The sequence below is a fragment of the Salmo salar genome, chromosome 15 (assembly GCF_965601325.2).
Source record: "Salmo salar chromosome 15, fSalSal1, whole genome shotgun sequence".
NCBI lineage: Eukaryota > Metazoa > Chordata > Actinopteri > Salmoniformes > Salmonidae > Salmo > Salmo salar.
In genome coordinates, this window is record NC_138305.1 from 109,880,001 (window position 1) to 109,904,000 (window position 24,000).

General features: G+C 44.9%; 1 protein-coding gene across 6 annotated transcripts in view; it reads right to left on the reverse strand.

The window, feature by feature from the left end:
• The window catches only part of LOC106591588 (regulator of G-protein signaling 17), an 84,701-nt gene that overhangs the window by 11,064 nt on the left and 49,637 nt on the right, over positions 1-24,000 (reverse strand). For 2 of the 6 annotated variants that reach the window (XM_045696512.2, XM_045696515.2), the window contains 3 exons: positions 21,151-21,290; positions 20,163-20,231; positions 7,097-7,331 (listed from right to left, as the gene is read on the reverse strand). In XM_045696512.2, coding sequence (XP_045552468.1) covers positions 7,097-7,331; positions 20,163-20,231; positions 21,151-21,290 — 444 coding nt within the window. Of the gene's footprint in view, positions 1-7,096; positions 7,332-20,162; positions 20,244-21,150; positions 21,291-24,000 lie in introns of all 6 variants that reach the window. The other 4 variants (XM_045696511.2, XM_045696513.2, XM_045696510.2 and 1 more) reach the window with 3 other exon arrangements.

Here is a 24,000-nt window from a genome sequence, read left to right on the forward strand (position 1 = left end):
CATCAGATGGACACAGTGGCTGGATTACCAAGAAGCGTATCTTTAATCGTATGTATAACACTTGTATCTTATATCAATGTTTGTGATGAGTATTTCTGTAATTTGATGTGGCTCTCTGCATTTTCACTGGATGTTTGTTTGAGACAATGCATTTCTGAACATAGCACGCCAATTTCAAATGAGGTTTTTGGACATAAAGATTAACTTTATCGAACAAAACAAACATTTATTGTCTAACATGGAGTCCTGGGAGTGCCACCAGATGAAGATCATCAAAGGTTAGTGATTAATTTTAACGCTATTTCTGACTTTTGTGACACCTCTCCTTCTTTGGGAAACGGCTGTATGTTTTTTTTGTGGCTAGGCGCTGACATAACATAATCGCATGGTGTGCTTTCACCGTAAAGCCTTTTTGAAATCGGACACTGTGGCTGGATTAACAAGAAGTTTATCTTTAAAATGGTGTATAATACTTGTATGTTTGAGGAATTTTAATTATGAGATTTCTGTTGTTTGGATTTGGCTGTTGGCCAGAAAGGTTAACTCTCCTCTCCTTAACTCTCCTCTCCTCTCCTTAACTCTCCTCTCTTCTCCTTAACTCTCCTCTCCTCTCCTTAACTCTCCTCTCCACTCCTTAACTCCCCTCGCCTCAACTCTCCTCTCCTTAACTCTCCTCTCCTTAACTCTCCTCTCCTTAACTCTCCTCCCCTCAACTCTCTTCTTCTCTCCTCAACTCTCTTCTCCTCTCCTCAACTCTCTTCTCCTCTCCTTAACTCTCCTCTCCTTAACTCTCCTCTCCTTAACTCTCCTCTCCTCTCCTTAATTCTCCTCTCCTTAATTCTCCTCTCCTCTGATTGTTCAGGAACAGGGGAAAGAGATAGAGAGAGGGAGTGAGAGAGAACGAGAGAGAGAAAGACAGAGAGAGATGGAGAAAGAGAGTGAGAGAGCAAGAACAAGAGAGACAAAGACAGAGAGAGAGGGAGAGAAAGAGAGGTGGTAAGAGAGAGAGGGGGTGAGAGAAAGAGAGGGGGTGAGAGAAAGAGAGGGGGTGAGAGAAAGAGAGAGGGTGAGAGAAAGAGAGGGGGTGAGAGAAAGAGAGAGATGGAGTGAGAGAAAGAGAGAGAGGGGGTGAGAGAAAGAGAGAGAGGGGGTGAGAGAAAGAGAGAGAGAAAGAGAGGGAGGGAGTGAGAGAAAGAGAGGGAGTGAGAGAAAGAGGGGGGTGAGAGAAAGAGAGAGATGGAGTGAGAGAAAGAGAGAGAGAAAGGGAGTGAGAAAGAGAGAGAGATAGAAAGACAGAGAACTGGAAAGAGAGTGAGAGAGCGAGAGAGGGAGTGAGAGAACAAGAGAGAGGGAGTGAGAGAAAGAGAGAGAGGGAGTGAGAAAGAGAGAGATAGAAAGACGGAGAACTGAAGAGAGACAGAGCGAGAGAGAGAGAGAAAGAGAGAGAAAGAGAGCGAAAGAAGAGAGAGAGCGCGAAAGAAGAGAGAGAGCGAAAGAGGAGAGAGAGCGAAAGAGAAGAGAGAGCGAAAGAAGAGAGAGAGAGCGAGAGAGAGAGTGAGTGAAAGAGAGAGAGAGAGAGTGAGTGAAAGAGAGAGAGAGAGAGTGAGTGAAAGAGAGAGAGAGAGAGTGAGTGAAAGAGGAGAGAGAGAGAGAGAGCGAGAGAGTGAGTGAAAGAGAGAGAGAGTGAGTGAAAGAGAGCAAGAGAGAGTGAGTGAAAGAGAGAGAGAGAGAGAGAGAGAGTGAGTGAGAGAGAGAGTGAGAGAGAGAGAGTGAAAGAGAGAGAGAGTGAGTGAGTGAAAGAGAGAGAGAGAGTTAGATGAATAGAGCTAGCCCTAGAGTCTTTCTTTTTGCCTTCATTGGAATCGCTCCATTCCTGGCAGAGGCGAATTACAGTGTTAAAGTTTAATGTGGAGAGATCACACTCCATATCTGAGCTTCATATGCAACTCCCCAGAGAGAGAGAGAGAGAGGAGAGAGAGAGAGAGAGAGAGAGAGAGAGCAGTTGCTCAGTCTCATCTCTTTCAGGACGAGGGGAGGACAGAGAGGAGAGGACAGGGAATTGAGAGATTATACCCTTGTGGGAGATAAGAGAGAGACAGAGATGCTGTTTACCCAGCAAAACCCGGAATGATCTGCCATCTTCAAGCCCTGTAGGCTACATAGTCTGCTGCGTCACCAGGATCCTAATGATTCTAGTGGATTTTCCTTTGTACTGAAATCCTTCAATTATGATTCAAACTATGGCTATATGTCTTAGTACATTTGCACATCTATGTTCACCTCACCACAATCTGCCTTGTAATAATTTAACATGATTTTTGGAATAAAGTTTGTAGGGAAAATTAAAGTCCAAACATCTCAACTTTACAGTTTTATAAAGAAGATTGGTTATTTTCTAGATATTTTTCTAGATATTTTTCTAGATAGTAGTTATCCTTCTTACAAACAGAAAGGACCACAACCTGGAAGAGCTGTTAAAAGCTTTATCCAACCTGGAAGTCAGAGTAGAGGGTGTTAAAAGCTTTATCCAACCTGGAAGTCAGAATAGAGCTGTTAAAAGCTTTATCCAACCTGGAAGTCAGAGTAGAGGGTGTTAAAAGCTTTATCCTCTTGAGTAATAATGCAAAATGTAGATTTCTGCCTACATAGACAAACCCCCTAAAAGTAATTATAAATCATGAGGTGGCCACAACAAGCATAGTTCTAGAACTCTGTGGAACTATTTTTAGACTTACTTGCTGAGGTCATTTTGGAGGACACAAGCTCAAGTAAATAGCACAAATGTGACTCACCACTTGGATTTGGTCTTAAGTCGCAAATTTTAAATTGTGTTTTTTTATTTTTTTTATTTTTTACATAGGATAAAAAGTAGAGACACAGAACTACAAAATGATATATCATACACTGCATTTTTGAGGAACAATTGGAATGTAATTCTGCTTTGAAACTTGATAAACTTGTAAACTCACTTTTTGTGAAAATGGCACTTGAATGTTATCATATCTAGTGAAGAGCTCTTCTTTGTCTACACCCATTCTGCATCGTTCACACCCTCTTAAGCTTTAGCCCCAGCCATCTCGTTTCACTCCCGGAGCGAACACTTGATGCTCTGGCCGATGATTTGTTTACCTCTGGATAACATGAAAACAGCCTAACCAGCTCTGCTGGCAACAATTTCATTACGCTTTTTTGCAGACGTTTACTGACACCGGCCATATTCAACGGGTGTTGTACACTTTAGCCTGCATGAATATGCTGGGAGCTAACCAACCAGGTACAATGTTAGCTAGCTAACATTAGGCTTTAACTACCAAAGCAAATGGTTCTGGTATACGAATAATAACGTCATACACGTAACGTTAGCTTGGGAGCCAGCCAGCTAACGTTAGCTAGTTAGCTAACAGTGCACTTTAGCTTACGCCATGTAGCTAGCTAGCTAGGTAAACAATGAACCTAGCTAGGTAAAACAATGTGTAAGATCACACTTGTCACGTAATGTTAACTAACGAGCCAGCCAGCTAACGTTAGCTAGCTAGCTGAAATTATTTAGTATTTTTCAAGTTGACAGCTCGACATCCGACTGAGAATATTTAGACTGTCCCGTTTCATATGCCAGCTCAGAGGGAGAGGAAATCGTTTATTTGTCTGGATAGGTCAGAAAATGTGACACGTCACTCCCTATGCAAATGTGGGGTGTGAAACCTGACACTTCAAGTCTGCTCCACTGAGAGAGCGGAAACAGAGAGCTGATAGGTGGGGCTTTCTGGAACTATAAGGCACTGGACCATGCAACGTTCACAGAGTGATTTGTACACCAAAACGTCAGTAGGAACCGGTCCAGAACCGCTTAATAAAGTCCCCTATATTGGGGACTTAACATCTAAGAGGTTTTACATTTGTGATTTAGTCACAGCGCAGTGAATTAATTCCAGGGATAACACTCCAGGATTGATCCTCCCTTGTGACTATCAACAAAATATGGTAAAACTATGTTTGTTCAATAAATGTCTAATAAATTGTAATGCGATTCAAAATAATTGGCATTGGCGTTTCGACATGGATTGTTGTACAACTTCCTCAACCGTAAAATAACACTTACACATGAAAGAAACCTCCATGGACTGTTCAAATTGGAGAATTGGAAACACTCCTAGCAGATCAAACCTTTTCAAACAAACCTTGTTATCAAAAGAACCAGAGACAACAACTTCAACGGCCAACATATTCTGTAGTTTTAGTGAACTACAGTAGCAGGAAATGAGCGTTATGTAAACAAAGGTTACGTCGTCTTTAAATATCTTTTTTTTTTGTATCTATCCACAAACAATGTAAAGAAGTGAACGTTGAAAAATTAAGAAAAATACAAGATATTATAATAAATCAATGTAGAATCCCTGTAAAATCCATTCAATTATTAAATCAACCATTTTCAACATTTTCAATGAAAATAATATATTTTCATCAAGTATATATTATTGAATGTCACACATTCTATTGCACTATATTCTAACCAAACCTGCATTACCAATTCTTATCAGTAGGTGTCACTATACATTAGCTAGTCGAAAAAAGACTGATCTCACGATGGCTACCTGTCTCCGTATTTGTGAAAGTTATGGTGGTACTAGAATCCATAAATTCTTTCTTTTTGCATTAGCCATCCATCTGTTATGGTTGGACAAATGTGTTCATGTTGTCTGTGTAGACTGCTCTATGGCGTAATTTGTAGGTTTTGTACTTTTTAAGACAGTGAAATTTGCGTCGCAAACATTTGTGAATAATCACCTGCACGGGAAATAAAACAATATGCTAACATTACTGGACTAGCAAACTGGCTGACTAATATTTTCAGGAACTTCAGTATCCCTTCGTTATCAACACCAGATCATTCCATCTTCTATATTCTGTTGCCAAACACTTTATTCGGTGTGTCTAAATGACTAACGTTAGCTGCTGGCTACATGATTGCTGATGGTCGTTAGCGAGTTGGGTACTACCAACGCATATCCAGAGTGTATAAAAGAAGATTACTGTGACTCAAAAGTCACGTGGAATTGGACTGCGGTTATGACTCACGACTGGCGGTAATACGGTAACCGTAACAACCAAACCTAGTTGTTGAGAGGTGTTGATGAGGTGTTGATGAGGTTTTGTAGGCTGTAGCAAGGAGGCCACTGTGACTGTCAAGTTAACTCTAATGCTAGATTCAGTTAAGCAGAGTGGGAGAGTGTTTTGTTTTCAGTTACAGTTTGAGAACCAGCTTTGTGAGCCTTTTATTTTGAATAAATATGCCAGCCTGGTTTGTGTGCCCTCATTGCCATCCTATCAGCCACCTACCAGCCACGCCTAGCAAGTTGTTACTCATTGTTTATACAACGGGTGGGTCTAATCCTGGATGCTGGTTGGTTAAAACCGCATTCCAGCCGGTGTCTATTCCACAAGTTACCACTGGCTAAATCTATGATGTTGAAATGCCTGTTTACTCTGTTCCATCTGACTGTGCACAATCCACTGTCTCATCAGCCCAGCCAGGCAATTTATAAACTTGATCTCCACTATAAAAAGCATCTAGACATTATCTCATGTTTCTTTTTGAACTAGCAATTGGTTTTCAACAGCGGAGATTTGTATAAACCTGTCTGTCTCTCTCCGACATTTGCGACATTGTTTCAATATTTAAATTAGGTCTCCAGCTATCCCATTGTAATGAATGAGACAGACAGGCTGGCATTTTTTTCTCAGCCAGTCGAAATCATGAATCAGCATTCTTTTTTTTATGGCTATAGACAAAGAAAAACACTAAATCCAGATAGTTTGCTGTTATTCCAGCTTCAGTTTGAAGTGATTGTGTTAACTGTGTTGTTGGCAATCTCTTCTGAAAAGTGAGCAAATGATCTGTACCAGGCAAAATCTCACATCATTAGCTCATTGTTATGGATGTATCCTCAACAAACCACTAGAAAACAGCTTAAACAAACACAAATGCAGCTACTTTGCTGTTATTCTGGCTGGGCTGTTTGACGTCGCTGTGTTAGCCAATGTTGGCTAGCGAGCAAGCAAAGGGATTAGAACGTTGCCAGCCATCATGGAAACGGAACATTTAGAACGAACGATTAGGTCGCGTCCATAGATACAGAACAAAAAGACTGAACGACTGGGTCGCGTCCATAGATACAGAACAAAAAGACTGAACGACTGGGTCGCGTCCATAGATACAGAACAAAAAGACTGAACGACTGGGTCGCGTCCATAGATACAGAACAAAAAGACTGAACGACTGGGTCGCGTCCATAGATACAGAACAAAAAGACTGAACGACTGGGTCACGTCTCTGGTAACCGAACCGATAGAATGAACGACCAGCCGGATTGGGTAGCAACCTTAGATTAGATATGTTTTGGGACTATATCTTGTAGAAAGATATTACAGTATCAACAAATTAATCAAAATATATATATTTTTTAATGAAAATATGTTGAATATGTTGATAACACTCAGACTTTTTTTGTTATGTTGCGGCAAATGTTCTCATAAAAACAAAAATAAATAAATAAATAATAAATACTGGGATATATTTGCACGGTTTGCTAACAACACCCGTTAGAATATATCCTCCAAAACATCTGCTTCTCTGGCACTTAAACAATCATCAGTACAACTACACAGTTTCTGTGTTATGAGAACATTTGCCGCAAACTAACGAATGTTCTGACTTTGGACGGGACATGGAGAAGAGGACAGACACATATGGAGAAGAGGACAGACAGATATGGAGAAGGGGATGACAGATATGGAGAAAAGGATGACAGATATGGAGAAGAGGACGACAGATATGGAGAAGAGGATGACAGATATGGAGAGAGTTTGGATTCAGAGGAAAGGGGAGAAAAAAATACTTATTTGGAGGAGAAGATGGAGAAAGATGAGAGAAAAATAAGAAAAAGTACTTGTTTGTACTCGTACCTCTTTGAGGGAGAAGACATAGATATGGAGTAGGAGGACAGAGGATGAACGAGATAAGAGAGAAACAGGAAGTACTCATACCTCTATGGGGGAGAATGTGGAGGACAGAGAAGATAAAGTGCAGTACTCATACCTCCTTGGGGGACAGGATAGAGATGTAGTCCTCGTAGATCATGCGTGCCTTCTCCTCCACTGTGTTCTTGTTCATCTCCTGTTTGAGGTCTTCACAGGCCAGCCAGAACAACATGTTCTCCTCACTGTACTCAGTCCTTAAGAACTCCCTGAACACATTCCGACCTGCAGGATTCTTCATCAGCTTATCGAACGACTGAGCCCAGACCTTTATTTCCTCTAATGTTGGTTTGGTGCTGGGGGGGGGGGGGGAGAATGAGGGAGAGAGTGAGGGATAAGGATGAGAGAATGAGGGATACGCAGAGAGAGAGAGAGAGAGAGAGAGAGGCAGAGAGAGAGGCAGAGAGAGAGAGAGAGAGGGATAGGAAGGGAGAGAGTGAGGGATAGGGAGGGAGAGAATGAGGGATACACACAGAGAGAGAGAGAGAGAGAGAGAGAGAGAGTGAGAGGCAGAGAGAGAGAGGGGGATAGGAAGGGAGAGAGTGAGGGAGGGATAGGGAGGGAGAGAATGAGGGATAGGGAGAGAGAGAGAGAGAGAGTGAGAGGCAGAGAGAGAGAGGGATAGGAAGGGAGAGAATGAGGGATAGGGAGGGAGAGAGTGAGGGATATGCAGAGAGAGAGAGAGAGAGTGAGAGAGGGAGTGAGAGGCAGAGAGAGAGAGAGGGATAGGAAGGGAGAGAATGAGGGATAGGGAGGGAGAGAGTGAGGGATATGCAGAGAGAGAGAGAGAGAGAGAGAGAGAGAGAGGCAGAGAGAGAGAGAGAGGGATAGGGAGGGAGAGAGAGAGAGTGAGATGCAGAGAGAGAGAGAGAGAGGGATAGGGAGGGTGAGAGAGAGAGAGAGAGAGAGAGAGAGAGAGAGGCAGAGAGAGAGGGAGAGAGAGAGAGGGATAGGGAGGGAGAGAGTGAGAAAGAGTGAGAGAGTGAGAGAGAGAGAGAGAGAGAGAGAGAGAGAGAGAGAGAGAGAGAGAGAGAGAGGGATATTGCATTTATCAATATTGCATAGAAACTATTCTAAAATATTACTTAAGTATAGAAAAAGTGTGATTTATCAAACAATCTTACGAGTCTCATACGCACACTGGTAGGAGAGAACCATTGATAAATACCAATTGTTCTCAGCCTCAGTGCTCGTGCATGACTTTGGCTATTTCACCCCTAATTAACCCTTATATGGTCTAAAACACCCCATTAAAGCCTGTGAGAATATACAACGCTGTACCATGAAATTATCTTGAAAGGCGCAAAACAAAAAAGCGTAGAAGTTTTTATTTTATTTATTTTTTATTATATATATATATATATTTTATTTTACCGCAATAGAGGCGCTAGTGTCAACGATTGAGTGTTATTTGGCTCCCTCAGTTGTGGCTTGACCAGTAAATATTAAAACATCCAGTGCCCTCCGTAATTAGTGAGCATGTTTCTCTTCTTTTGGCTCTGTACTCCAAAAGTTTTGGATTTGAAATCAAACAATGACTATGAGGTTAAAGCGCAGACTGTCAGCTTTAATTTATTTTCATCAAAATCGGGTGAACCATTTAGAAATTTCAATTTGGGACAAATGAACTTATATGTGTATTACAGTAGTAAAAAGTATTTTGGTCCAATATAGAATGCAATGACTACAACTTTGTTGGATGCATTTGATGTTGGTTTTGGTTGTGTTCAGATTATTTTGATGCCAAATCAAAATTAATAAAAAGTTTCTAATTGGTTCATTCATTTTACATTTACATTTTAGTCATTTAGCAGACGCTCTTATCCAGAGCGACTTACAGTAGTGAATGCATACATTTCATAGAATTTCATACATTTTTTTTTTTTGTGCTGGCCACCCGTGGGAATTGAACCCACAACCCTGGCATTGCAAAGACCATGCTCTACCAACTGAGCTACAGGGAAGGCTCATCACCCCTGTTCCTCTCCCCTGTAACTGTTCCCCAGGTCGTTGCTGTAAATTAAAATGTGTTCTCAGTCAATTTACCTGGTAAAATAAGGGTTCATAAAATAACTAAATAAAGTATCACATTTTGGGGGATTTTAAAACACTTAAATAATAATTTAAAAAAAAAGGTAAATAATGTATTGTGTCATTTTGGAGTCACTTTTATTGTAAATAAGAATTGAATGTTTCTACATGAATGTGAATAATCCTGAATGAATCGTAAATAATGATGAGGGAGATACACAAATATTATGTACAGTGGCTTGCAAAAGTATTCACCCCCCTTGGGCATTTTTCCCATTTTGTTGTCTTTACAACCTTTAATTAAAATAGATTTTTTTGGGGGGGGGGGGGGGGTTGTATCATTTGATTTACACAACATTGAACAACTTTGAAAATGCTAAATATTTTTTTGGGTGAAACAAACAAGAGATAAGACAAAAAAAAACGGAAAACTTGAGCGTGCATAACTATTCACCCCTCTAAAGTCAATACTTTGCAGAGTTACCTTTTGCAGCAATTACAGCTGCAAGTCTCTTCGGGTATGTCTCTCTATAAACTTGGTACATCTAGCCAATGGGATTTTTTCCCCATTCATTTGCCAAAGCTCCACAAACGGAGATTGGAGTATCTGTCCATAGGACCACTTTAAGCCGTACACTCCACAGAGCTGGGCTTTACGGAAGAGCCCGGGCTTTCCAAACATTCTAAAGTGCATACATCAACTGTGCAGCTTCAGCCCTTACAGCCCTCCAAATTTTCCTCTATGCAAATTATAAGGGCACACAATTCTAATTCTGAATAGCGGCACAGCTATTCGTAGCCTACTTCACTGTGGAAAAAGGGCTGCAACCCATGTCATGTTGATATGATTTTCAGTCTGCTTCCATATGACTGGTTTCCAGGGATTATAAGGAGAAATCATCTTAAAATAATTGCTACGTGTATTTACAATCCCCATTCTACAAACGGATTACTTATTTACCTAGCTTTAATCAATTTATAAATTCAATGCATGGAGATTATATCGGAAAAAGGAAAGCGTATCCATTTTCCACTTGGAACCTGGCAGGTTTGCTCGACCTTATTCACGGTTTGTTCGCTCGTAAAAGTGGTGGGAATTACGAGAGAATTAAGTAAAGGTCAGAACATGGTGTAACTATAGATACACCTCAATGTCTTTGATCTCTAAACGAATAGCGGGTGAATAGCGTGCTATTCTCGTGCTTCAATTCAAGGTCAGAATACACATAGAGAGAGAGATGGGCGTAAAAAAGGGAATTTACGTTCCATTTACGCGCGCTTAACTCAGGTCGGAAATCATGAATAGTTTAGTTTCAAAACGACATAAAACCACTATGGCTGTGTTTACCACAGGCAGCACAATTCTGATACGTTTTCCACGAATTGGTCTTTTCACTTCATATCTTTTTTCAAAGCTGATCTGATTGGTCAACAAACAAAAAAAAAAGATCCGAATTGGGCTGCCTGTGTAAACACAGCCTTTGAAGCTCATTTCTGAAGCTTTTATATTGAAATAGTCAACATAGAAATACAATTGATTTTACACTGCATACTACGATTCAAAAAGTGCATTTTAACTCCCAGGATGCAATGCTCCACCAAAAACAGTAGTCAGCAAGACCAGACAAACGCGAAGTAGTCTAAATATATTGTTGTCATAGCTAAGTTATATTTTCACATTACTTTTGGAATGTAATCATATTATAATGCTAACAGGAATGCTCAGCACAGTATCTTCATGTCATGGTCACTTAGCAACTATTTGGATTTAGTCGTTAGTAGAATAATGTAATGTGTAAAATAGTTGTTGTCTTTGGAACTAAACCTCCCTTGCACTGCACTGCTTTGTAAAACCTTTTTGCCTAGTTGCTGGCCCTCATCTGCTCTGTAATCAAAGTATTCTGCGGGCGTGGAGGTATGATGGCAGCATTCGCGCAAAAACTGAAAGCGCCGAAACACTGCATTTAATTATGGCAAGGTGAACGTAAGTTAACTAAATGACTAGCACTCACTCACTTCTGTCATCATGAAGTGCTTAGAGAGACTAGTCAAGGATCATATTTGTATTTATTATGGATCCCCATTAGCTCTTCCTGGGGTCCAGCAAAATTAAGGCAGTTTATACAATTTTAAAAACTATACAATACATTCACAGATTTCACAACACACTGTGTGCCCTCAGGCCCCTACTCCACCACTACCACATATCTACATTACAAAATCCGTATGTATGTACAGTGCGTATGTGTCACGCCCTGACCTGAGAGAGAGGGTTTGTGTCTCTATGTGGTTAGGTCAGGGTGTGGGGTGGGCATTCTATGTTTTTGTATTTCTTTGTTTTGGGCCGAGTATGGTTCCTAATCAGAGGCAGCTGTCTATCGTTGTCTCTGATTAGGAATCATACTTAGGCAGCCTTTTCCCCACCTGTGTTTGTGGGTTATTGTTATTTCTGTGTGTGTACGGCACAGTGCGTTACGTTTCTTGCTGCGGACCTGTTTATTGTTTTGGTTTCGGTTTCCTTCAATAAAGATGTGGAATTACCGGCACGCTGCGCCTTGGCTCCTATATGACAGGGAATTTGAAGACAGCACTCGTGACAGAATAACCCACCACAGGAAGGCCAAGCAGCGTGCGCTGACTGGGAGGACGAGCTGGACCGGGGAGAATCAACGACAGAAGCCCGGGGAGATTGGCGAGGTCGGGGTTGAGACCTGAGCCAACTCCCCGTGCTTACCGTGGGGAGCGAGTGACCGAGCAAGCACCGTATTATGCGGTGATGCGCACTCACAGCCCGGTGCGCTCGGTGCAAGCGCCTCACAGTTGCCGTGCTAGAGTTGGCCGTCAGCCAGGAAGAAGTGCGCCGGCTCAGCGTTCCTGGTCTCTAGTGCGTCTCTTTGGCCCAGGTTATCCTGCGCCAGCTCTACGCACGGTACCCCCCGTTCACCAGCACAGCCCAGTTCGTCCTGTACCAGCTCCCCACCATTGCTGGGCTACAGTGACCATCCAGCCAGGACGGGGTGTGCCAGCCCTGAGCTCCAGACCTCTGGTGCGCCTCCACGGCCCAGTATACCCTGTGCCTGCTCTGCGCACTCAGTCTCCTGTGCGTCTCTCCAGTCTGGTGAGACCGGATCCAGCTCTCCGTAGGAGGCCTCCAGTGATGATCAATGGTCCGAAGCCTCCAGTGATAATCCATGGCCCGGAGCCTCCAGTGATGATCCATGGCACGAAGCCTCCAGTGATGATCCATGGCCTGGAGCCTGTAGGGATGATCCATGGCACGAAGCCTCCAGTGATGATCCATGGCCCGGAGCCTCCAGTGATGATCCATGGCACAAAGCCTCCAGTGATGATCCATGGCGCGGAACCAGTAGCGATGATCCATGGCATGGAGCCTGCAGCGAAGGTCCCAAGTCCGGAACCTACAGAGATGCTCCCCAGTCCGGAGCCTCCAGCGACGCTCCCCAGTCCGGAGCCTCCAGCGACGCTCCCCAGCCCGGAGCCTCCAGCGACGCTCCTCAGCCCGGAGCCTCCAGCGACGCTCCTCAGCCCAGAGTCTTCAGCGGCGGCCTGCAGCCCAGAGTCTTCAGCGGCGGCCTGCAGCCCAGAGTCGTCAGCGGCGGTTGGCAGTTCAGAGCCTCCGGCGCTGATCCACGGTCTGGTTCCTCCGGCGACACAGAAGCGGGGGGATCAGCGGGCAGTATGGGGGCTATGCCCCGAACCAGAGCCGCCGCTAAGTATAGATGCCCACCCGGACCCTCCCCTATAGGTTCAGGTTTGCGGCCGGGAGTCCGCACCTTTGGGGGGGGGGGGGAGGGGGGTGGTACTGTCACACCCTGACCTGAGAGAGAGGGTTTGTGTCTCTATGTGGTTAGGTCAGGGTGTGGAGTGGGCATTCTATGTTTTTGTATTTCTTTGTTTTGGGCCGAGTATGGTTCCTAATTAGAGGCAGCTGTCTATCGTTGTCTCTGATTAGGAATCATACTTAGGCAGCCATTTCCCCACCTGTGTTTGTGGGTTATTGTTATTTCTGTGTGTGTACGGCACTGTGCGTTACATTTCTTGCTGGTTACCTGTTTATTGTTTTGGTTTCGGTTTCCTTCAATAAAGATGTGGAATTACCGGCACGCTGCGCCTTGGCTCATATATGACAGGGAATTTGAAGACAGAACTCGTGACAGAATAACCCACCACAGGAAGGCCAAGCAGCGTGCGCTGACTGGGAGGACGAGCTGGACCGGGGAGAATCAACTACAGAAGCCCGAGAGGCAGCGGCAAAATTTTGTGTTGCTTCACAGTCCCCGCTGTTCCATAAGGTGTTTTTTTTTACCTGTTTTTAAAATCTGATTTTACTGCTTGCATCAGTTACCTGATGTAGAATAGAGTTCCATGTAGTCATGGCTCTATGTAGTACTGTGCACCTCCCATAGTCTGTTCTGGACTTGGGGACTGTGAAGAGACCTCTGGTGGCATGTCTTGTGGGGTATGCATATCACCTCCACCCTACCTGACAACCTAGACCCCCTCCAATTTGCTTACTGCCCCAATAGGTCCACAGACGACGCAATTGCCATCACACTGCACACTGCCCTATCCAATCTGGACAAGAGGAACACCTATGTAAGAATACTGTTCATCGACTACAGCTCAGCATTTAACACCATAGTACCCTCCAAACTCGTCATTAAGCTCGAGACCCTGGGTCTCGACCCCACCCTGTGCAACTGGGTCCTGGACTTTCTGACGGGTCGCCCCCAGGTGGTGAAGGTAGGAAACAACATCTCCACCCCGCTGATCCCCAACACTGGGGCCCAATAAGGGTGTGTTCTCAGCCCTCTCCTGTACTTCCTGTTCACCCGTGACTGCGTGGCCAAACACGCCTCCAACTCAATCATCAAGTTTGTAAACGACACTACAGTGGTAGGCTTGATTACCAACAACGATGAGACAGCCTACAGGGAGGAGGTGAGGGCCCTCGGCGTGTGGTGTCAGGAAAATAACCTCTCACTCAATGTCAACAAAACAAAGGAGATGATCGTGGACTTCAGGAAACAGCAGAGGGAGCAGCCCCCTATCCACATAGACAGGACAGTAGTGGAGAAGGTGGAAAGTTTAAGTTCCTCGTCGTACACATCACGGACAAACTGAAATGGTCCACCCACACACATCCACCCACGCAACAGCGCCTCTTCAACCTCAGGAGATTGAAGAAATTTGGCTTGTCACCTAAAAACCTCACAAACTTCTACAGATGCACAATCGAGAGCATCCTGTCGTGCTGTATCACTGCCTGGTACGGCAACTGCAGATCGCACCCCAGAGGGTAGTGCGGTCTGCACAACGCATCACCGGGGGCAAACTACCTGCCCTCCAGGACACCTACACCAACCGATGTCACAGGAAGGCCAAAATGATTATCAAGGCCAACAACCACCTGAGCCAATGCCTGTTCACCCCGCTATCATCCAGAAGGCGAGGTCAGTACAGGTGCGTCAAAGCTGGGATCGAGAGACTGAAAAACAGCTTCTATCTCAAGGCCAGTAGACTGTTAAACAGCCATCACTAACATAGAGAGTCTGCTGCCAACATACAGACTCAAATCACTGGCCACTTTAATAAATGGGTTTAATAATGGTATCACTAGTCACTTTAAATAATGTCACTTTAATAATGTTTACATATCCTACATTACTCATCTCATATGTATATACTGTATTTTATACAATCTACTGCATCCTGCCTATGCTGTTCGGCAATCGCTCATCCATATATTTATATGTACATATTCTTATTAATTCCTTTACACTTGTGTGTGTAAGGTAGTCATTGTGAAATTATTTGATTACTTGTTAGATATTACTGCACTGTCGGAACCAGAAGCACAAGCATTTCGCTACACTCGCACTAACATCTGCTAACCATGTGTATGTGACCAATAAAATTTGATTTGAGGTTTTCGTTAGAAGAAACCATATTTTCTCTCCTCTCGCTTATTTCTCAAAAGTGTCAGCTGCAGGTAGCTAGGCTAGCGTACTACTTCCCCCTAGAGAAGATTCAGACATATTAGTAGATACACTGGATTCTCTCAATCGGTATATGGATATTTCTATATACTAGTTCAGTGTTTCCCAAACTCGGTCCTGGGGCCCTCCTGGGTGCACATTTCGTTTTTTTGCCCTACCTCTACACAGCTGATTCAAATAATCAAAGCTTGATGGGTAGGTTATTTGAATCAGCTGTGTAGTGTTAGGGACAAAAACTAAACGTGCACCCAAGAGGGACCCCAGGACCGAGTTTGGGAAACACTGAACTAGGGAAACAGTGAGGATTTCCTACACTGGACAACTTGTTACAGCCGTTGATAAGTAATTAACAATAATCAGCTATTTTTTTTTCATGTCATTACATTAAGATATAGGGGGGGGGGAATCATAGCTATATTCAATAAAATTCCAGAGTTGACTTAAAATCCATGTTTAACCCTTTATCATGGTCGGTGTCATGACAGATGTCCAAAATTGTGTGCCGAGAGCTGCCCAGTGACACGAGCCTACCAGACGAGCTAAATAACTTCTATGCTCGCTTTGAGGCAAGTAACACTGAAACATGCATGAGAGCATCAGCTGTTCCGGACGACTGTGTGATCACGCTCTCCGCAGCCGATGTGAGTAAGACCTTTAAACAGGTCAACATTCACAAGGCCACAGGGCCAGACGGATTGCCAGGACGTGTACTCCGAGCATGTGCTGACCAACTGGCAAGTGTCTTCACTGACATTTTCAACCTCTCCCTGTCTGAGTCTGTAATACCAACATGTTTCAAGCAGACCACCATAGTCCCTGTGCCCAAGAACACTAAGGTAACCTGCCTAAATGACTACCGACCCATAGCACTCACGTCTGTAGCCATGAAATGCTTTGAAAGGCTGGTCATGGCTCATATCAACACCATTATCCCATAAACCCTAGACCCACTCCAATTTGCATACCGCACCAACAGATCATCAGATGATGCAATCTCTATTGCACTCCACACTGCCCTTACACAACAGTGGTAGGCCTGATCACCGACAATGCTGCACTTGATGAATTTATGAAATTGCTCCTTACAATTATTGATAAACAAGCACCTGTTAAAAGAAACCGACTGTTACAACTGTTAAGGCTCCATGGATTTTGAAAGACTGTATGGTTGAAAGAGATGGGGCAAAAGGAGTGGCTAATAAGTCTGGCTGCACATCTGACTGGCTTACTTACTGCAAATTGAGAAATTATGTGACTAAACTCAACAAAAAAGAATAAACTGTATTATGAAGCTAAGATCAATGATATAAAGAATGATGGAAAAAACTTTGGAGTACTTTAAATGAAATTATGGGCAGAAAGACAAATTCAACTCCATCTTTCATCGATTCAGATTGCTTATTCATCACAAAACCATTTGATGTTGCCAATTACTTTAATGATTATTTAATTGGCAAAGTGGGCAAACTTAGGCAGGAAATGCCAACAATGAACAGTGAGCAATTGTATTAATGCATAAAAAAAACAAATAATGAAAGAAAAGCATTGCAAGTTAGAATATTACAAAGTTAGTGTTGGAGAGGTGGAAAAATGATTGTTATCGTTCAATAATGACAAACCTCCTGGCATTGACAACTTAGATGGAAAGCTACTGAGGATGGTAGCTGACTCTATAGCCACTCCTATCTGTCATATCTTTAATCTGAGCCTAGAAGAAGGTGTTTGTCCTCAGGCCTGGAGAAAAGCCAAAGTATTTCCGCTACCCAAGAGTGGTAAAGCGGCCTTTACTGGTTCTAACAGCAGACAAATCAGCTTGCTGCCAACTCTTAGCAAATTGTTGGAAAAAATTGTTTGACCAAATACAATGCTATTTCTCTGTAAACAAATTAACAACAGATTTTCAGCTTGCTTATAGAGAAGGGCACTCAACATGTACTGCACTGACACAAATGACTGATGATTGGTTGAAAGAAATCAATAATAAGAAGATTGTTGGAGCTGTTCTGTTAGATTTCAGTCAATCCTTTGATATCATTGACCATAACTTTTTGTTGAAAAAACGTATGTGTTATGGCTTTTCAACCTCTGCCATATCGTGGATTCAGCACTATCTATCTATCCGAGGGTTTTCTTTAATGGAAGCTTCTCTAATGTCAAACATGTAAAGTGTGGTGTACCGCAGGGCAGCTCTCTAGGCCCTCTACTCTTTTCTATTTTTACCAATGACCTGCCACTGGCATTAAACAAAGCATGTGTGTCCATGTATGCTGATGATTCAACCATTTACGCATCAGCAACCACAGCTAATGAAGTCACTGAAACCCTTAACAAAGAGTTGCAGTCTGTCTTGGAATGGCTTGGCCAGTAATAAACGGGTCCTGAACATCTCTAAAACTAAGAGCATTGTATTTAGTACAAATCATTCCTTAAGGGCTAGACCTCAGCTGAATCTGGTAATGAATGGTGTGGCTGTTGAACAAGTTGAGGAGACTAAATGACTTTGCTTTACCTTAGATTGTAAACTGTCATGGTCAAAACATATAGATTCAATGGTTGTAAAGATGAGTAAAGGTCTAGCCTTAATAAAGAGATGCTCTGCTTTTTTGACAACACACTCCAAAAAGCAAGTTCTGCAGGCTCTAGTTTTGTCTAGTCTTGATTATTGTCCAGTCGTGTGGTCCAGTGCTGCAAGGAAAGACCTAGATAAGCTGCAGCTGGCCCAGAACAGAGCGGCACGTTTTGCTCTTAATTGTAATCAAGAGGGCTGATATAAATACTATGCATGCTGCTATTGCAACAGCTAATGGAGATCCTATTAAATACCAAATACCACACCTGGACAAAAGGAATACCTATGTGAGAATGCTATTGATTGACTACAGCTCAGCGTTCCACACCATAGTGCCCTCAAAGCTCATCCCTAAGCTAAGGAACCTGGGACTAAACACCTCCCTCCGCAACTGGATCCTAGACTTCCTGACGGGCCACCCCCAGGTGGTTAACGGTAGGTAACAACACATCCGCCACGATGATCCTCAACATGGGGGCAACTCAGGGGTGAGTTTTTTTTTAAGTACTTTTGAAAAAAGTCTGACATTTCCTCAATTTGATGCCTGAAAAGTTATTGTAATTATTGTAAGCAATTTATAAGTTCTCTCCTGCTCCCTTTAAAATGATCTGTGATTTCATTGTTAGGGTGTAGGGGGTTAGGGGGTGTAGGGTGTAGGGGGTTAGGGTGTAGGGGGTTAGGGGGTGTAGGGTGTAGGGGGGTAGGGTGTAGGGGGTTAGGGTGTAGGGTGTAGGGGGTTAGGGTGTAGGGTGTAGGGGGGGTAGGGTGTAGGGGGTTAGGGTGTAGGGTGTAGGGGGTTAGGGTGTAGGGTGTAGGGGGTTAGGGTGTAGGGTGTAGGGGGGTAGGGTGCAGGGGGTTAGGGTGTAGGGGGTTAGGGTGTAGGGTGTAGGGGATTAGGGTGTAGGGGGTTAGGGTGTAGGGTGCAGGGGGTTAGGGTGTAGGGGGTTAGGGTGTAGGGTGCAGGGGGTTAGGGTGTAGGGGGTTAGGGTGTAGGGGGTTAGGGTGTAGGGTGCAGGGGGTTAGGGTGTAGGGGGTTAGGGTGTAGGGTGCAGGGGGTTAGGGTGTAGGGTGTAGGGGGTTAGGGTGTAGAGGGTTAGGGTGTAGAGGGTTAGGGTGTAGGGGGTTAGGGGGTTAGGGTGTAGGGGGTTAGGGTGTAGGGGGTTAGGGTGTAGGGGGTTAGGGTGTAGGGGTTAGGGTGTAGGGGGTTAGGGTGTAGGGGTTAGGGTGTAGGGTTTAGGGGGTTAGGGTGTAGGGGTTAGGGTGTAGGGGTTAGGGGGTTAGGGTGTAGGGGTTAGGGTGTAGGGGGTTAGGGTGTAGGGGGTTAGGGTGTAGGGTTTAGGGGGTTAGGGTGTAGGGGGTTAGGGTGTAGGGGTTAGGGTGTAGGGGTTAGGGTGTAGGGTTTAGGGGGTTAGGGTGTAGGGGTTAGGGTGTAGGGGTTAGGGTGTAGGGTGTAGGGGGTTAGGGTGTAGGGGGTTAGGGTGTAGGGGTTAGGGTGTAGGGTTTAGGGGGTTAGGGTGTAGGGGGTTAGGGTGTAGGGTGTAGGGGGTTAGGGTGTAGGGTGTAGGGTGTAGGGGTTAGGGTGTAGGGGGTTAGGGTTTAGGGGGTTAGGGTGTAGGGGGTTAGGGTGTAGGGTGTAGGGGGTTAGGGTGTAGGGGTTAGGGTGTAGGGTGTTAGGGTGTAGGGGGTTAGGGTGTAGGGTGTAGGGGGTTAGGGTGTAGGGTGTAGGGTGTAGGGGTTAGGGTGTAGGGGGTTAGGGTTTAGGGGGTTAGGGTGTAGGGGGTTAGGGTGTAGGGTGTAGGGGTTAGGGTGTAGGGGTTAGGGTGTAGGGTGTTAGGGTGTAGGGTGTAGGGGGTTAGGGTGTAGGGGTTAGGGTGTAGGGTTTAGGGGGTTAGGGTGTAGGGGTTAGGGTGTAGGGGTTAGGGTGTAGGGGGTTAGGGTGTAGGAGGTTAGGGTGTAGGGGTTAGGGTGTAGGGGTTAGGGTGTAGGGGTTAGGGTGTAGGGGGTTAGGGTGTAGGGGTTAGGGTGTAGGGTGTAGGGGTTAGGGTGTAGGGGTTAGGGTGTAGGGGTTAGGGTGTAGGGGTTAGGGTGTAGGGTGTAGGGGTTAGGGTGTAGGGGTTAGGGTGTAGGGGTTAGGGTGTAGGGTGTAGGGGTTAGGGTGTAGGGGTTAGGGTGTAGGGGTTAGGGGTTAGGGTGTAGGGGGTTAGGGTGTAGGGTGTAGGGGTTAGGGTGTAGGGTGTAGGGGTTAGGGTGTAGGGGTTAGGGTGTAGGGGTTAGGGTGTAGGGTGTAGGGGTTAGGGTGTAGGGGTTAGGGTGTAGGGGTTAGGGTGTAGGGGTTAGGGTGTAGGGTGTAGGGGTTAGGGTGTAGGGGTTAGGGTGTAGGGTGTAGGGGTTAGGGTGTAGGGGTTAGGGTGTAGGGTGTAGGGGTTAGGGTGTAGGGGTTAGGGTGTAGGGGTTAGGGTGTAGGGGTTAGGGGTTAGGGTGTAGGGGTTAGGGTGTAGGTTACTCACCAATCTTCACAGTTTTGAAAGGTCTCCAGGCGTGTCTCCAGGGATTTACTACCTATGTCCTCTTCATTCCTAACGGTGAGACTGCAAGGTGGTGAAACTACATCACAGCACTTATACACACGCACACACACGTGCATACACACACGTGCACACACACACACACACACGTGCACACACACACACACACACACACACACACACACACACACACACACACACACACACACACACACACACACACACACACCTCTCTCTCCCTCTCCTCTCTCTCTCTCTCTGAATCAGGTCTTCAGTTCCCCTCAGGCCACACATGGGACCCGAGGAAGACTTAATCACTTTTAGTCCTTCTGCTGAATGTTTACAGAAACAGTCTAGGACACTAACTAAATGGCTTGAAGGGGGGGGGGGGGGGCAGGGGCAGGGTCGTACCCTATACTACTTGAAAGAGAGGGGGAACAGGGTCGTACCCCACTACTACTTGAAAGAGAGGGGGAACAGGGTCGTACCCTCTACAACTTGAAAGAGGGGGTGGACAGGGTCGTACCCTCTACTACTTGAAAGAGAGGGGGAACAGGGTCGTAGTCTCTACTACTTGAAAGAGAGGGGGAACAGGGTCGTACCCTCTACTACTTGAAAGAGAGGGGGAACAGGGTCGTACCCGCTACTACTTGAAAGAGGGGGGAACAGGGTCGTACCCCCTACTACTTGAAAGAGGGGGAACAGGGTCGTCCCCTCTACTACTTGAAAGAGGGGGTGGACAGGGTCGTACCCTCTACTACTTGAAAGAGAGGGGGAACAGGGTCGTACTCTCTACTACTTGAAAGAGGGGGGAACAGGGTCGTACCCTATACTACTTGAAAGAGGGGGAACAGGGTCGTACCCTATACTACTTGAAAGAGGGGGAACAGGGTCGTACCATCTACTACTTGAAAGAGGGGGAACAGGGTCGTACCCTATACTACTTGAAAGAGGGGGAACAGGGACCTACCATGAGCAGCTACAGCAGCAGCACCAGCAGAAGCAGCATGTGTTAGGTCTCTGTGTGTTGGGCTGCCGTTGAGCCCGGCTGGGCGACATCTCGCTGACAGCCATGGGAGACTCGCTGTCTCCCGGGACAGGGCCTGTGTACTGAGAGAAAGAGAGAGACAGAGACACAGAGAGAGAGACAGAGAGAGAGACAGAGACACAGAGAGAGACACAGAGAGAGACACAGAGAGAGACACAGAGAGAGAGACAGAGAGAGAGACAGAGACACAGAGAGAGACACAGAGAGAGAGACAGAGACACAGAGAGAGACACAGACAGAGACACAGAGAGAGAGACAGAGAGAGAGACAGAGACACAGAGAGAGATACAGAGAGAGACACAGAGAGAGAGAGAGACACAGAGAGAGACACAGAGAGAGAGACAGAGACACAGAGAGAGACACAGAGAGAGATACAGAGAGAGAGACAGAGACACAGAGAGAGACACAGAGAGAGATACAGAGAGAGAGACAGAGACACAGAGAGAGACACAGAGAGAGACACAGAGACACAGAGAGAGACACACAGAGAGAGAGAGAGAGAGAGACAGAGACACAGAGAGAGACACAGAGACAGAGAGAGAGACACAGAGAGAGACACAGACAGAGACACAGAGAGAGAGACAGAGAGAGAGACAGACACAGAGAGAGATACAGAGAGAGACACAGAGAGAGAGAGAGACACAGAGAGAGACACAGAGAGAGACACAGAGAGAGAGACAGAGACACAGAGAGAGATACAGAGAGAGAGAGACAGAGACACAGAGAGAGACACAGAGAGAGACACAGAGACACAGAGAGAGACACAGAGAGAGAGAGAGAGAGACACAGAGAGAGAGACAGAGACACAGAGAGAGACACAGAGAGAGATTAACACACATATGGACATGAACACACAGGAACGTACTCCTCACTACTTGACGCACATACACACTGACTGACTGATTAACTGGCTGACTGACTGACTGACTGACTGACTGATTAACTGGCTGACTGACTGACTCACTGACTGACTAACTGTCTGACTGACTGACTGACTAACTGGCTGACTGACTGATTAACTGGCTGACTGACTGACTGATTAACTGGCTGACTGACTGACTGACTGACTGATTAACTGGCTGACTGACTGGCTCACTGATTGACTGACTGACTGGCTCACTGATTGACTGACTGACTGGCTCACTGATTGACTGACTGACTGGCTCACTGATTGACTGACTGTGTACTGCTCAGCTTGACATTGTCTCTACTCTACTCTACTCTACTCTACTCTACTCTACTCTATTCTATTCTACTCTACTCTATTCCACTCTACTCTACTCTACTCTACTCTACTCTACTCTACTCTATTCTATTCTACTCTACTCTATTCCACTCTACTCTACTCTACACTACTCTACACTACTCTATTCCACTCTACTCTACTCTACTCTACTCTATTCCACTCTACTCTACTCTACTCTACTCTACTCTATTCCACTCTACTCTACTCTACTCTACTCTACTCTACTCTACTCTACTCTATTCCACTCTACTCTACTCTTTTCCACTCTACTCTATTCTACTCTACTCTATTCCACTCTACTCTACTCTACTCTACTCTACACTACTCTACTCTACTCTATTCCACTCTACTCTACTCTACTCTATTCCACTCTACTCTACTCTACTCTACTCTATTCTACTCTACTCTATTCCACTCTACTCTATTCTACTCTACTCTACTATATTCTACTCTACTCTACTCTACTCTACTCTACTCTACTCTACTCTACTCTATTCTACTCTACTCTATTCCACTCTACTCTACTCTACTCTATTCCACTCTACTCTACTCTACTCTACTCTATTCTACTCTATTCTACTCTACTCTATTCCACTCTACTCTACTCTACTCTACTCTACTCCACTCTACTCTACTCTACTCTACTCTACTCTACTCTACTCTACTCTACTCTACTCTACTCTACCGATCCACTCTCAGTACAATCCAATGTACCACTGTTGAAACACAAGCACTCAGCTCTACCACAACAAACTGTCTGTGTGCACACTGTGTCTGTCTGTGTCTGTGTACACACTGTGAACTTGTTGGTGCAGATGAAGAGAGACAGAGAGAGAGAGGGAGGGAGGGAGAGATTGAATAGATAACTTAGACGGAGAAAGTGAAGAGGGGGACATGGACAGAGGATAAGTCATGTGATGCATCATGTGATTGTGCTGTGAACACACACACACGCACACACACACACACACACACACACACACACACACACACACACACACACACACACACACACACACACACACACACACACACACACACACACACACACACACACACACACACGGCACAAAGCTAAAAAAGAAAACTCAACTAAACTGCACAGAAAGCATATTTTCACTGGCATACAGTTCACATAGCTTAGCTTTCGTTGTTACATCCACCATTGATTCCAACTAAAACCAGAGTACATGTCCCTACATTCCAGAGATAATGTCAGTGTTCCAAACCAATCAGATTTCAGTGGTTATTTTTAATTTGCTAAAACGCTTGAGCCATGGATCTTATCCAATTACATTTGTCCCAGCTGGCCGTGCGGGAATAGAGGGTCACTATCACTGTCTGGCTGTGGTGTGACAACAATACAGTCACGGCTACAGTAGATGAGAGAGAGAGTAGTAACCTGTTTGGGAGAGAAAGAGAGAGGGGGGTGAAAGAGAGAGATAGAGAGAGAGAGAGGGGGGTGAAAGAGAGAGATAGAAAGAGAGAGAGAGAGAGGGGGTGAAAGAGAGAGATAGAGAGAGAGT